The 15,437-nt window shown below is 33.8% G+C and overlaps 1 protein-coding gene across 1 annotated transcript; it reads left to right on the forward strand.

The window, feature by feature from the left end:
* Positions 1-2,050: 2,050 nt before the first annotated feature.
* Positions 2,051-13,608, forward strand: LOC123678915 (E3 ubiquitin-protein ligase TRIP12-like). Its single transcript, XM_045616186.1, has 6 exons — positions 2,051-2,334; positions 2,788-3,287; positions 6,825-7,398; positions 8,873-9,247; positions 12,233-12,443; positions 13,377-13,608. The coding sequence occupies exons 1-5, from the start codon at positions 2,097-2,099 to the stop codon at positions 12,400-12,402; spliced, it is 1,857 nt and encodes a 618-aa protein (XP_045472142.1). The 5' UTR covers positions 2,051-2,096; the 3' UTR covers positions 12,403-12,443; positions 13,377-13,608.
* The last annotated feature ends 1,829 nt before the right edge of the window (positions 13,609-15,437 follow it).

A 15,437-nucleotide genomic window follows, 5' to 3' on the forward strand; every position in this document is an offset into this window, starting at 1 on the left:
ATTATTCACTAACGCCCTGTATATTGTAATTTGTGTTGAGTTGGAAAAATCTAACATCAAAATCACCCTCCAAACTTTTCAATTACCTAAAAATAACAAAATTAATTTTATTTTATGGTATCCATTCAACCAATTCTTTTTACAGGTGGAAGAATATACCGCGTATTTCAACCTGGAAAATGCTTGTTATCCGAGTTACGTTGGAAGCAACATATCGAATAGTTATGGTTGTATTACACAAACAAAACAAGTATTGGAATATTATAAGCTGTCGTTTTTCGACGAAGAAAACCCTGATATTCTGAATCGTCGCTCTGAAGCTATTAAATACTTCATTTGGTATTTAACTGGGCCGACTGAAAGCGATCACAGAATTTGTAGGATGCGAGTGTTCCTTGATGTGTTCTTTGGTATTCCTGTGCAACCACAAGGACAGGAATTCAATTGGAACAGCCAACTTTTCAAGGAATTGGTAAAAAAAATTGGATACTTTTTGGTAGATCATGAGGATGAGGATTACAAGAATTTAAATAAAATTTTTCGAACCAGTATAAACACCTTCGGGAGAATAGCAACTAGAGTTTTTCAGGTGAGTTCGAAGATTTAGAAAAAATCTGTTTTTCTGTATAATAAACACAGGCGTACACCTTTGCTTTCGCCGTTTTTTTCGAAATTCGAGGTTTTATTGTGAAAAATTCGTTATACATTTATGATTCAAAGTATTGTCCATTGCTGGCCACTACTTTCTCCCATCTTTCGGGCAGCGTTCGAATCCTGCGCTGAAAAACTGGTCGTCTTTTGAAGCGATCCACGAATCTATCAAATTTTTTACTTACTCGAAGACCGGAAGTGCTGGTAAGCCAGGCCGTGTTCCATTGACCGAAACAAGTGATAGTCCGAGGTAGCAAAGTCCGGAGAATACGGCAGATGGGGTAGGACTTCCAATTTCAACGTTTCCAAGTATGTCTTGACCACCGTCGCAACATGGGGTCGAGCATGGTCATGCTGTAAAATCACTTGAATATGTCTCTCGTTGTATTGCAGCCGTTTGTCTTTTAATGCTCGGCTCAAACGCATTAATTGCGTACGATAACGATCGCCTGTGATCGTTTCAGTCGGTTTTAACAACTCATAATACACTACGCCGAGCTGGTCTCAACAAATACTGAGTATGGCCTTGGAATCGTGAATATTCGGTTTGGCCGTCGACGTGGAAGCATGGCCGGGATATCTCCATGATTTTCTGTGCTCGGAGATATCGTAATGAAGCCATTTTCGCCTCCAGTCACAAGGCGACGCAGAAATCCCTTCCGTCCTTGACTTATAAGCAGCTGTTCACAAGCAAACAAAGCCGTTCAACATCTCTCGACTTCAACTCGTACGGCTCCCAATTTCCTTGTTTCTGAATCATTACCATGACTTTTAGGCTTGTTGGAATGGCTTGTTTTGTCACTTCCAATGATCCTGCAATTCTTTATGCGTTTGACTCGAGTCTTGATCAAGTAATGCCTCCAATTGTGCATCTTCGAAAACCTTCTCTCTTCCACCGCCATGCTGGTTTTCGAGGTCAAAACCACCTTTTTTGAAGTGTTGAAACCACTCTCGGCACGTTATTTCACTAATATTTGAGTATTTGAGATCATTCGATGAGTCTCAGTCATAGATTCCGTCATATTAAATCAGAAAATTAAAACCTCCCGCAAATGACGTGAATTTAGTTCATAAGCTGACATGTTTAATCTAGAATAATTTTATAATGCAGACACAGACCGACTAATATTTCGATGGCGTTATGTTTATGAATACCAATACAAGTTTATTATATGACATCTTCGATCTTTTTATTTTGATTACCATTTACCGCTACATCCATCTATAATAAAACGACAGAAGCAGTTGTACACCTAATACAAATAATAATTTAGTAATTTCGATTATTCATGGAATATTTTCTCCGAGAAACTTGCATGCTTATTTTCTATTAGATCTGTTTGTCTTTTACAATTAATTTTTTTTTGTTTCAGATAATAATCCGCATAACCCCTTCACAAGAAGAAATTTCGTTGACAGTTCGTCCGTTCACGACGATTCAATTCATGCAGCATTTCATGTTTTCGCGAAAACATGAATCATCTTATCATGGATGGTCAATAGTTCCCAATAAGAGGTTCGCTACCAAATCTACATTTTCACTCAATGGCATCTTACTTTCTCCCCAGATGACAATTTATGAAATTATCATGAAATATGGCGTTGTTGGTCACGAGTCGAATGTTTTCGATCATCAATATATATTCCTTTATCAACAATATGAAGTGCATTTCCCACCGAATGGTAAGTTGGGCATTATATTATTATGAATGAGAATTACATTGAATTTATAGCAATGTAGTGTAAGAATACTTTCCCTTTGGATTGAATAAAGCTAGAATATTTTGTCTAATAACCGTACTCATAGTATCATAATCGATAATCCATGCTTGATAAGTGCTTAAGGATCTGGGGTGGATGTTGGTTTGGCTTCAGAGCAATTGAAAACTTTTAATTGTTCGCAAATTACAAGAGATTATCCATTAATAACCTCCAAACTTCTGCCAAGGCAAATTTTGTCGAAATGACAAGTGTCAAGTAGTCAAGCAGGTCAGCTGAAATATTGAAAACCGCTTGTAACCGCTCTGAAATTCTCTGCGAAATACGGATCATACCCATACTAATTACTTGTGTTTATCGATCAGATTTTAGTCCTAATATTCAGTGTATGATATTCATCAAATGATTTTTTTTCAGAAGAAAATAATCCAGACCTCAATGAAGAGATTATGAAACCAACATATTTGTTGGAAAATTATCTGAAACCTAGATCATCAGAATGCGAAGAATTGACGGAAGAGGTTGAAAATGCTCTGCACCTTACCAATATACTATATGGCATCAACGAACATTGGACCTCTGCCTATGAACAGATCCTACATCCGAAAGTCTTGATTGATCCTCAAGATTTCGTGAATACACGTTTGAATAAATGCGTGTTCAAACGTTTGTTAGATCCCTTTGCTGCTTTGATGGGCAAATATCCTCCTTGGATCAAATACATATTCGACCATTGCCCATTCGTTTTCCCCCTGGGAACAAGAATATTTGGGTTCAGGGTTCTGTACCTGAATAGAGTTAGAGCATTGCACAGTGTATTGTGGAAATACGAAAGATATAATTTAGCAGTTTATATATACGAAACAATTATCACATTGAGTATTGAAAGAAGTGATATAGTGAACGACGTGAAAAAGGTAAGGAAATATTATCGATTGTCCAATATTGATAAGTGATGGCATTTTTTTGATTCGCACTATGAATGTAGATGTTATGAAGGGTGTTTTTTTTTTTGGAGGTATACAACTATAAGTTGGCATTAACAGCTGCCACGTGATTTATTCTCAGTTTGGTTTGGCAATTCATCATGAATAGACTCACGCCTGAACAACGCTTGCAAATAGTGCAATTTCATTTCGAAAATAATGTGCCGTTGTTCCCGATTTTCATAAGCGATGAAGCGCACTTCTGGTTGAATGGCTACGTCAACAAACAAAACTGCCGCATTTGGAGTGAAGCTAATCCCCAAGTGTATGTCGAAACACCGTTACATCCAGAAAACCTGACTGTTTGGTGCGCTTTATGGGCTGGTGGAATCATTGGTCCGTACTTCTTCAAAAACGATGATGACCAGAACGTTACAGTCAATGGTGATCGGTATAGAGCCATGATTACTAACTTTTTCATTCCTGAATTGAACAACCATGATGTCCAGGAGCTGTGGTTCCAACAAGACGACGCAACATGTCACAGAGCTCGTGCCACAATCGATTTATTGAAATACACGTTTGGTGACCGCCTAATTTCAAGTTTTGGACCTGTGAATTGGCCTCCAAGATCTTGTGATTTAACACCGATAGACTACTTTCTGTGGGGCTATGTAAAGTCATTGGTCTATGCGGATAAGCCACAAACCCTTGACCATTTGGAAGATACTGCCGTGTTATTGCCGATTTACGGCCACAAATGTTGGAAAAAGTCATCGAAAATTGGACGTCCAGATTGGACTACATCCGAGCCAGCCGTGGCGGTCATATGCCAGAAATCATATTTAAAATGTAATGCCACAAGATTATCTTGCGGATAAATAGAATTCATGTCAATCGAATAATCCATCGTTGTTTTATTGCAATTTAAAGTTCTATAGCTCTAAAAAAAACACCCTTTAGTTACCTGGCGAGTAGGTACATTTCTTTTTTTTTTTGATATAGCACAATAACCAAACATCAGTTCGGATATCGTTGTCTTTCATAAATAACGCCAAATCGGATATCGCAGTGTAATCTGATGACAACGTGGAAAGAGTTTTTTTAATGTCATTCACACTAGGGGTTCAAGGCTTGACTTGATTTTCAAGCTACTTGACTTGAAATCAAGTCTTCCATATGTATGTTGTTTAAATACCCAATTATTTTCGACTTTAGTATAAAATGAAAAATTAACGATCACATAAGTGGATATTTATAGACTTTTCTATTTGATCAGAAAAGATTTTACCGTTTTGTGTTTTTTTTTTCACAAATTATTCATTTCCATGAAAATTCTCCCTCCTAATAACATTGAATATTCCCAAAAATATGGTAAGATTTAAAAGATAAAATAATAAAATACAAAATTCTTTAGACATGAGTGTTGGAGGTACTAGATACAAGTTAGTTTTCGAAATTTAATCTGAAATACTGAAAGAAAAAAACGTATCTTATGAATACGTTTTCGGAAATTTTTCTAAGATTTTTTGAGTTTCAGCATTAGAATTAATTAATTCGATTGATGTGATTATCAATATTTTTGATGGTTTTCTTATATTTTTTGATTATTTCTTCGATAAAAATTCAACAATTGAACTTATGCTACCATTGAATTAATTGGGAATGCAAAGCTATGTGAAAATTCTCTGTTGAATAAAGGTCATTCAAAAAACGATTCTGTTATGTGAAATGAATAAAATACATAAATCTTTATATAAATCTGAAATATTCGGCCACTTCAATTTGTTAAATTCCAGTTTCCTCGTTTTTTTACGTAATAGAATACCTGATGATGGTTTATTTTCAATTGAAATCTACACCGTCTAAGTAGATTCTCAGCCACCATCCACCAACGAAGTTTTATGATTTTTTATGTTTTCGTAGATTTTTCTAGAATCACGCAAAACCCCAATGAACAACGAGTTTATTCATGGGAACAGTATAGACATTTCAATTCCTGTACCTTCGTTTCTATGTCGCTAGAGCTGTTAGATTTCTAAAACTACCAAAATCTACCAACAGATTTCTGCCTACTAAAAATTTATTATAAATTTGAGAAAACTACTGAAAAAGTAACACTGTCGATCATAGGCGTAACGAGAGGGGTTATTAGGTACATAACACCCCCCCATTGAAATGAAAGAAAAAAAAAATTGGGTAACAATAAAAAAAAAATTATAAAATTGAAATTTTTTTTTCGAAGTGGAGGTAAACGACCCACCCCATAGATAGAAGGAACATGGGTCCTCAAACACTTTGTTTACGAGATACAGGGTGTTTCTTGTAGTCCTACTTTTTGTGTTGATTACACCAGTTTATCCAATCTTCAATAATCTTCGTTAAAGATTGGATAAATAAGTACCAAAACTTATAATTATTTTATTGATCACAGCTAACTGTATCTTTATATTTCAACTCAAGAATTGTCCTGGTTTTCAAGCCAGATAGAGCTCGAACGAACATTCTTCAAAAGGCACCTATTACAAAAATGTGTGAGAACTTCAACTCATTTTGTGATGGATAAGATTTATTCTCCTCATCAAGGGGAAATTTGGTCAAGTCGGCTATTCATTATTTTTCAGGAAATGTATCTTAGATCATGTAAAATTTTTGTTTTTTATTTTTTGTTTCAATGCTTTATTTTGTTATTATTCTCTAATGTATATTAACATTGTCCTGTAAATGGGTTGAACTGTTGGACAATAAAACTATTATTATAGTATTTTGGATTATCCTGAAGATTACTAGAGAATTTTTCGAATTTTCTTTCTCGAGATTGAAAGCAGATACCACAAGTTGGTTTGATACTAAATCAAAGTTTCTTTTTGAATTATTCTAAACAACCCCCAAAAAATAAAATCTGGAGGAAAGAAGCAGACATTGTTCCAGAAACAATATCAGCCTTATTCAAAATAAGCATTTCACGTGATGAGAACATTGAATTGGAATATCTAAGCCAAATTTAAATTGAATATCTTGTGAAGAGAATGTGCTATGAGAAAGAATCAAATTTAAACACCCTGTATTTCGAAAACATAAGATTTGCGAGGCAATAGGACCTTTTTTTTTTCTTAAAATAATCCGACGAATCTGTCATTTTCTTTTGTACCACCAATTTAGGAACATCCTGTATTTATATGTGTCAGTGAATGACAGACTGTAAAAATCTGGAATTATAATTTCCCATCCTGAATCAAACAAAGCAGGGAGCCGTTGTTTACTTCAGGATTATCATCGTAAAATGGATCACACTAGTGGTACCTCTGAATGCGCTTCTTAGATTTTAATTGCGATTGATGTACTAGTCATACTTTTTGTTCGATTATAGTTATTTTCTATTGAAAACTCAATGTCCAAGTAGACAAATCCAATATTGGTGTTACCCTCTTCATTGGGTAGAATTATATATGAAAATTTCATCGAATCATCTTTCTGAGGTTTTTGAAAATGTCATTGATTTCAATAATCGAATCTATTTTTTTTCAGTATATTTTTCATACGAGACCCTCTCTTTTTTGGGGTGTAGTCTTCAATAATGAAATAGGTGCAGGTAGAGGTTTAAGAAAAGAACTCTTCAATTCGATTGGTAAGGAACTGCAAAAAGACAAATATAACATTTGGACTTCCACCGAAGAAACCCAAAATGGATTCGTTCAGTTCAACGAAGGGTTATATCCTAAACTGGACTTCTGCTCCCATCTTGACTTCTACGACGAGAGCTCTTCTGATGGGGCTGATTTATTTATCACCATTGGTGCACTTTTGGCGAAGGCTTTAATGGAATGCTCTTTATTGGGATTGCCGTTAGCAACACCAATATTCAAATACTTGCTGAATCAACATTTTCCATTGGATTTCGATGACCTGAAATATGTGAATCCTTCAGTTCACAAGGTATTAGGAAATATAAGAAAATTGATAACAGAACGTGACAAAATTTTAGACAACAACGAACTGACACATTCTGAAAAGTTGTCTTTAGTAAAAAATTTGACTATAAATGGAGCTAACCTTGAATGTTATAACCTGAACTTCGTTTTGCCGGGTCATGAAGGAATTGGTAAGTAAAAACATTTATTTATAAGATTTTCCCTTTTTTTATTAATGAATTACCAGTACATATACTTGCCGATCTAGGTAGTTTTTCAAAGGAGGTATAAAACGATGAAAATTAATAAAACGATTGGACTTTACGTCCTAAGTTCGAATGCCTTTGAGATGATTCTAGAGAACTAGGCCTATTTTGAATCTGTTAATAAGGGAACGAGGGGAACAGACAGGTTTCAAAATATAAAAAAATTAATAAAAAAAATACAATTTGCGCAGTCAGTCTTATGTTCATGACTCTTATTCATAGAAGGTATAGAATACGTAAATAGTCATCACATTTCTTACTAGGAAAATTCGCGAACGATGTGCAAATATGAATGAAATGAATGAATATCATTATAGGATTCTTGAATATTTCTCAAAAATTAATTTTTGGTTTTCATTTTCAATTAAGAAACTTTTTTTGAGCGTTCGTTCTTCTAGCGCTATATTATGTAGTCCCGATTTCTGTATTTCCGAATTTTGAACCGTTAATGGTCTCTAACGATGAGGTGCTACTCACTGATAACGAAATCGTCCCTCAGAATATGCTTTATTTACGCGAAGAATGAATCTGTACTCGGGAATCGGGATAGCGTTTGCAATTAGGGAAACGCTTGCGATAGGTACAGCCTGAGGAGCATAGCCGGTGAATGTAACGCATTTTTGCAAATTGTAGTGGAGTAAAAGTCTGAGACATTTTGCGATAGAGTGGATGAAAAATGTTTAAATAACAGGCATAAGCAAGGTCCAAGTCGAGCGTAGTTTAAAAAATGAAAACAGTGGTAGAAATAACAGTTGAAAATACGTTGATGACTCAGAACGTTGAGCAAAAATGTGAAAGAAAATAAAACTAGCTCGTTCGATCTGTTTTATGAATTCGGAGTTATCTCAATAAACAGGTGATCACCTGTTTACGGAATTAATGCTGATGAATATTACGTTTTTAGGATATGAATCGTATATGTTTTCAAAATGATGTTTCACAAGGTTTCCTCCGAATTTATTTACACCAGTAGAATTTAAAAATAACTTGTCATGTTTTGTTGTTCAAACATGGACAAGTTTTCATCTTTAATTTTTGGGACGCCATTCATAATCAATGACTATAACATTTTGATTGTGAAGACGAAAGTTCTTTTGAAAACACCGGCAGAAAAGAAACAATAAATAAATAAAATAAAAATAATAATATTCCATAAAAATGATTTGATTATCCATCTAAAGTAACGAAAATTGGTTTGTAAATTTCGATTTATCTCTGAAACCATTGAGCCTAGGAAAATAAATTTGATTGTTCCATGTTTTCGATAACCGACATTCCGTTGGCCAACTATGTACGGGACATCTGTATAAATAACTATTCTTTGATTGTCACTCGTAGAGTAGGTAGACATTTTCGAGTTACTTGTTCTTCATAAAATAACATATGTATTTCTACACAGAATTGATCCCTGATGGAGCGAACACATCAGTTGACATCATGAATGCTCATGTCTATGTGGATGCTATCATGAAGAAATTGTTCGTTGGCGTACAGAAACAGATGAGCGCCTTGAAGTGGGGGTTTGATCATGTAATACAATTTAGTAACCTCCATATGTTCCACCCAAAAGAATTACAGTACATCATTTTGGGAGAGGAAGATGACTCTTCGTATTGGTCTTACGAAAATTTGACTAATCACGTCAAATTAGAATATTGCACCGTAGATGATATTGAGATACAAGACCTTTTCGATATATTATCGTCTGCCAATAAAGAAACGAGAAGAAACTTCTTGGAATTCGTGACCGGCGGTTCGCGTTTGCCAATGGGTGGTGAGTAAATTGTTTTTATTTCAACTATAATATTATTGTATAATAATAAGAATGTTTTATTCAACCAAAATTACAGTACCAGCCATAACTTCCAACTCATAGAATTGATTAGCTACGGTATTATATCTACATATATGAAAAAATTGAGTTAAATGAATGATATATTAACACATTATCTTCTTTTATGTTCTTTATGGTTCTCACGAAAAAGGAATATCCTGTTAAGTTTTGAGAACGTCCATAGAACTACTTATGTAGTTAGATAAATAGATAACTTTGTTAGTCTTTACAATCTCTGAATTCATGCTTTATGAGCAACTTTCTAGCACTGTTTCTGTTTTAGGAAATGTCGACATGTTCCTGGTTCACCTCGTTGAAATGTCTTCCATATTTGCAGTTTTTCTTGGTTTGTCTGGTGGTTGTATGAGAATTGCTCCTTGTGAAGGTGTTGATTCGTCCGCTTCATACAGTATTTTGTATACAGGGTGGCCACTTTTTCAATGGGATTGTATTGGTAACTTGTAAACCATAAGAGTTAGAAGGTCGGTCAAATGGAGAAACAGTTGCATGCATAGAAGCATTATCAAGTAGTTCAAACAAATCGAGATTATCAGGGCCGGTTTTCGAGATATCATAAGAAAAGTAAATTATGTCATTTTGATTTTTCTTTTTTTCCCTCTTCATTTCAAATATCATCAAAAAATGTTACAAGAATTTTTTATTCGACAGTAAATTATCCTCGATTTGACGTAATCAGATTTCGTATCCAACGTTTCGTACTCACTGGGCCACCCTTAACCTCATTTTTTTCAATATGGACCTGCATATTTCATGACATTTTTCGAAATAACTTTCAACGCTGAATTCAACGATATACCATACAATGCCATTCAAAGTAGATTTTCAGGTGATTTTGACCCTTTTCCAATTTTCTTTGGGTCAGATCTGTATTACCTTCATTTAGTTCAATTAACAACATGCAATATGCAATAAATTTCGATAAGAAAATCAACTTACCCATCTTGAACTAAATGTAACATATTAGAATCAAAGCAAGAAACCAGTGTGCTGGTTTCTTGGTTCTTCTTTTATAATAATCATTTAAATATTTCAATTCATAATAATTAAACGAAAGTATCATTTAATGAAAGAAAAATCAAATGATTATTCGAAAGTAAATGAAAATTAATGAAGTAAGTGTTCGAAATGTCCACCATTTTGTAAATTGCACTTTACGGTTCTGGAACCCATACTTCTTATACATTTGCTTGTTTGGTCTACTTGAATACCTTCCAAAACATTCTCCATTTTCTCGCGAGGTATCACTATTGTTGTATTTGTCATTTGAATCGTTGAAACAAATTACAGAATCGAACTTTATTTTTAGATCATTACGATATAATTTTTGCAAGGCTTGGTATTCAAATTTAAAATCATTGTATTCGCGTCTCTTGACTATTTTATTAACAGCAGTTTTTGAAAAATTCCATTCACTGGCCACAGTTCTCGATTATTTTTCTGGGTTCGATTGAATTTGGGTCAGAACATTGATATCGTTAATAGACTTGTTTTTTCTTACATACACACCATTAAATTTGGATGAGGGTCAAAATCACCTAAAATCAACTTTGAATGACATTGTATGATATAGCGTTGAATTCAGCGTTAAAAGTTATTTCGAAAAATGTCATAAAATATGCAGGTCCGTATTGAAAAAAATGAGGTTGAGGGTGGCCCAGAGAGTACGAAACGTTGGATACGAAATCTGATTACGTCAAATCGAGGATAATTTACTGTCGAATAAAAAATTCCTCTAACATTTTTTGATAAAATTTAAAATAAAGTGGGAAAAAAGAAAAATCAAAATGACATAATTTACTTTTCTTATGATATCTCGAAAACCGGCCCTGATAATCTCGATTTGTTTGAACTGCTTGATAATGCTTCTATGCATGCAACTTTTTCTCCATTTGACCGACCTTCTAACTCTTATGGTTTAAAAGTTACCAATACAATCCCATTGAAAAATATATATTATATATATATTCTTTTGAGAACTGTGATGTTCTTGCTTGATCTCTGAAGTATTGCCGAAGGCTTTCTATCTGTCCTTAGGCAAGTTTTATGATGTCCGTCAGACCCCTGCCTCCTTTATTTCTTGGCAGTGTAGTCCTCTCTCAATGCTGCTTTTCGGATGGTGCTTGTTTGCTTTCTCACTTTACGTTGAAAGTTTTTGATGTCTGTTTTACTCCGTGGAACTATTCCGAATGAGTATGTTAGAATTGAACATGCATATGTGTTGATGACATGTTCCTGCTGTTGAGGTTTGTTTTTAAGATTTTTTGGTTTTCCTAATGAACTCAGTCGTTAAGTCTTGCTTCATTCTTTGGTTGTTTATTCGTCGGTTCTGTTTCATTCCAAGGTATTTGTAAAGATCATTCAACTTCATTGCTTCTATTTTCTATTCCATTTGCAAGAGTAATCGGTTCATCTTGAATTCTTCCTCGCACTACGCTGAGAGTACGACAGTTGTCCAATCCGAATTCCATACCTACATTTTTCGAAAAATGTTTCACTAGTTTGACCATTATTTCTAGGTGGTTCTTATTGCCTATTATTAGTTTCAAATCATTCATGTCCGTCATCCAATTATTATTATTATTATTATTATTATTATATTATGGATGGAGCTTAACCAGATATGTAAAAACACTCAAATTTGTAGTTATTAGGAAATTTTTTTCAAGCGATTGGTACCTCACGAAAGTATTGAATGCTTCATTGCTGCGCACTTGGTACTTTGTTGAATCCATTTAATCAACTATTGTGTAAATAAGTGAGAATAATGATTTTTTCACATTTTTTGGTGAAGTGGCTCTTCCTGAAATGAAAAGAGTGGGATTCAGTTAGAAAGAATTATCACATCATAAAATAAGGTTTTATCAATTGGATTTTCTGAGACACAAACATTTATTTTCTTTGTAGGTTTTGCAGAGTTGAATCCAAAATTGACGATTGTCCTTGTTGGAGAGTATCCTTCGGCGCAGACATGTTTCCGTCTGCTTAGATTGCAACGAGGAATGGACCATAGTGAATTGAAGAAGTTCATCGAGGAGATCATTCCTGAAGCGCTGAACTATTTTGGCTTGGTCTGATGTTTATAATTATGGCGCTTAGATCGATACGCATATAGAAGGTAATTAATACTTAATCTCCATCAAAAATTCTCTGCCAATTGTTGTGGATTATGCATTCTGGTGTTTCTCTCTTTGAAAATTAGCAGTAGCTGACTGCGTATTTCCTCTTGCAAAATTATGATCTCCCGAGAAGTTCTAGTATACCTCCTCATGCGCAAAGCACACCGTATACTCAAAACAGCTTGAAATTTTAAGGAACCTCTAGAGTCTCTACCTTTTCAACTTCAAATTGGGACTTAAAAAAATCAAATTGGTAATTAACAAATTCAAATAGGGAATTAACGAATTCAAATTGGGAATAACCTCTGAGTAATAAACATAGAAAGAGTCATAGAAATGTCATTTTCAGTAAGCAAATTTTGTCCCCAACATGAACTATCAAATTTAACATGAAGCGCGCGGAAATGAAAAAATATCAGTGTACGGTATTTTACTCAATTCGCAAATTTCTCTTCTTATGTCCCATAGTGAATCAACGTTTCATATTAACTCAACATATATTGAAATAAATACCTGCATATATCAGAAATTCAGAAAACAAATTTCAAGCGCGAAGTTTACCTTCATTTGATTTTTCCAAAATTAGTTTTGTACGTTCGGATTGGGTCTAAAACGATTTCGGATGTATCTTGTTTTGAGTATGCGCAAAAAAGAATTTTCCGGTATTTTCATACCTCGCGTGCTTTTTGTCCTATTTCGAACAAATTTGATAAGTATAGATTTTCATGTTGGGATATAAATGGTTCCATAGGAATTTCAGTTTTGGGTTTGCAAAAATGATCTTCAATAACGTTCTGTTGAGGACTGACTTTAGGGATTAGGGACGAAAGAGCTTAGTTCCACAACCTTTGGCTGAGTTTTTTTTATTAGTGATTTGTCTTGTAGTAAAGTATGTAAGATGTTTTTTAAAATTTGTTGTCTTTATTTTTCAGCCTTCAACACTCATGACCAGTTAAAATCCATAAACCAAGAAAAGGACATAGTATTTCAAAATCCATTTGTCGCAGTGCGGTTAAGCTTAAATTTTAAAACATATTTATTTGTTTTGAAAATAGTTTTTCGATATTTATGTCATCTATATTTGTGTATATTTTTGTACATGTCTTTTCATATTAGTTCTGTGATATTAAATTTAGTGAAATATAATATTTGATTTATACCTTATTTCTTATTTTATTATCATTTATCGATACCCATACCATACCCATACCCGTCTCAATTATTATATTTTACACTTCATTCAACAGTTGTTGAATGAACTCTAAATTATATCTAATAGTTGGTGACTGGAAATCACCACATTGGCATAGTTAGAGGAATGAACAAAATCTCCACGAAATTTATAGTTCATTTTCTTTTGGACCCTTCGGGAGCTTTTTTCAATTGTATCTTTATTCTATCGGAATATGACTGTTCAGTAGAGCCGTATCTAGGGCATGGCAAAGGTGGCACTTGCCACTGGCGCAAGGTCTGCAGGGGCGCCCAAAAATATTAAAAGAAAAAAATGTTTTTATGTATACACTGTAACCGTTAAGTATGGAACAAATTCATTTTTAGCTAAACAGACCATTTTAAAAAATAATCCTGAAACACGGCGATTTTTTATTTTGATTTACCATATTTTTAAATAAAAATCTGAATTAGAATTACTTTCGAGTAATGACGTCACCGTCATTTTTTTAAATGCAACACCCCCATTTTGTCTCAATTTTCCAATTACTCTAGCTGAGCTGATTCCAAAAATATTAAACATGTTGATTCCAATTGGTACATGGTGGACAAAAATACAATAGTCTTGTGTGCTCATAAAGCAACGCTTAACATTCTTTATTAGTTAAATTGACAATATTATCAAAAATAATTATTGTCTAGCGGCAATTGGTTTGAATGTAACAGCCTGTAGTTCATTACATTTTTAGAATGAAACAAAGCAATTAAAGCTGTTTATTCCAGCAAATATTAATATGAATAGTAGAATATGTGAGGACCATATCAGTGAGTAAAATTTTTTCAATACCTACACCTGAAACAATGTTCAAATGTTTCCATCCATTGCTTTCAGATCAAAATAATTTAATTAATTGTGTGCCGAGTACTAGTTTAACATATTCAAGTACAGATATCAGAAATAACCAACCGAGTGCTGTGACTGTTTACCCTTTTTTTTAAGAAAAGATCAGGCATTTTAAATCAAATTAATATCAAGGAAAAGGGTCATTTAACATAGAGAGACATTTTTTTCTATAAGTAAATATCGAAGAGAACAGTTGTCTAGATTTGAGAAAATGGAGCTATATTTTCACTTCATATTGTTCTATTGTTATCACCTTATATACTTTTAATAAAAATCTCTTCCGGATCGCCACTAATTTTTCACTTTGTTCCAGGTTTCAAACGGCTTACCTTGGGGCTCTGCCAAAGAAATGAAGATTTCTAATTCTAAATCAATCCTTCGATTTCCTGGATTTCTGTCAGTAATCACTTAAATGATTATTTTATTGTAAATCTTCAAATGAAATGTTTCCTTCTTCAAAAGTTGAGTGGTACAATACGATATATTTAAGTTGATTCAAATATTTCATTAATTTCGGTCCACAAATATCAATTTCTATTATTATGTGCAATAAAAAGTATTTCAAAACTCGTTGAGTATTATTACTTGAATAAAAACTAAGTTGGATGTAAAACCTCACTGAAATATTGAAAAAACTGTAATTGAAATTACAGTTTTTTATAAATTTCCGTGCAGGTTTTCCTTCAAATTGTGAAATTGATTGGAATTATGATTTAAGGCGCCTAATGAGCGGAATCAGTTAGTCCAATACCCTGCCCATAATGGCGCCACAATCACGCTTATTTATTTTACCACTGAGTCGTTACTCTTTCTTTCATTTCTCTAGCACTGAAATGAAAAACGGAAATTCTCCGATTACACAGTGCAGCATCACTAACACACAAATATTATTTTACCACATACAACTCGGTTGTTAGAG

This window comes from Harmonia axyridis, chromosome 4, assembly GCF_914767665.1.
Source record: "Harmonia axyridis chromosome 4, icHarAxyr1.1, whole genome shotgun sequence".
In the NCBI taxonomy this organism is placed as follows: Eukaryota; Metazoa; Arthropoda; class Insecta; order Coleoptera; family Coccinellidae; genus Harmonia; species Harmonia axyridis.

Coding starts and splice junctions, on each gene's coding strand:
- LOC123678915 (XM_045616186.1), top strand. CDS start 2,097: ATGCAGCATTTCATGTTTTCGCGAAAACATGAATCATCTTATCATGGA. Junction 3,288..6,824: donor TAGTGAACGACGTGAAAAAG/GTAAGGAAATAT, acceptor ATTTTTTTTCAG/TATATTTTTCATACGAGACC. Junction 7,399..8,872: donor GCCGGGTCATGAAGGAATTG/GTAAGTAAAAAC, acceptor ATTTCTACACAG/AATTGATCCCTGATGGAGCG.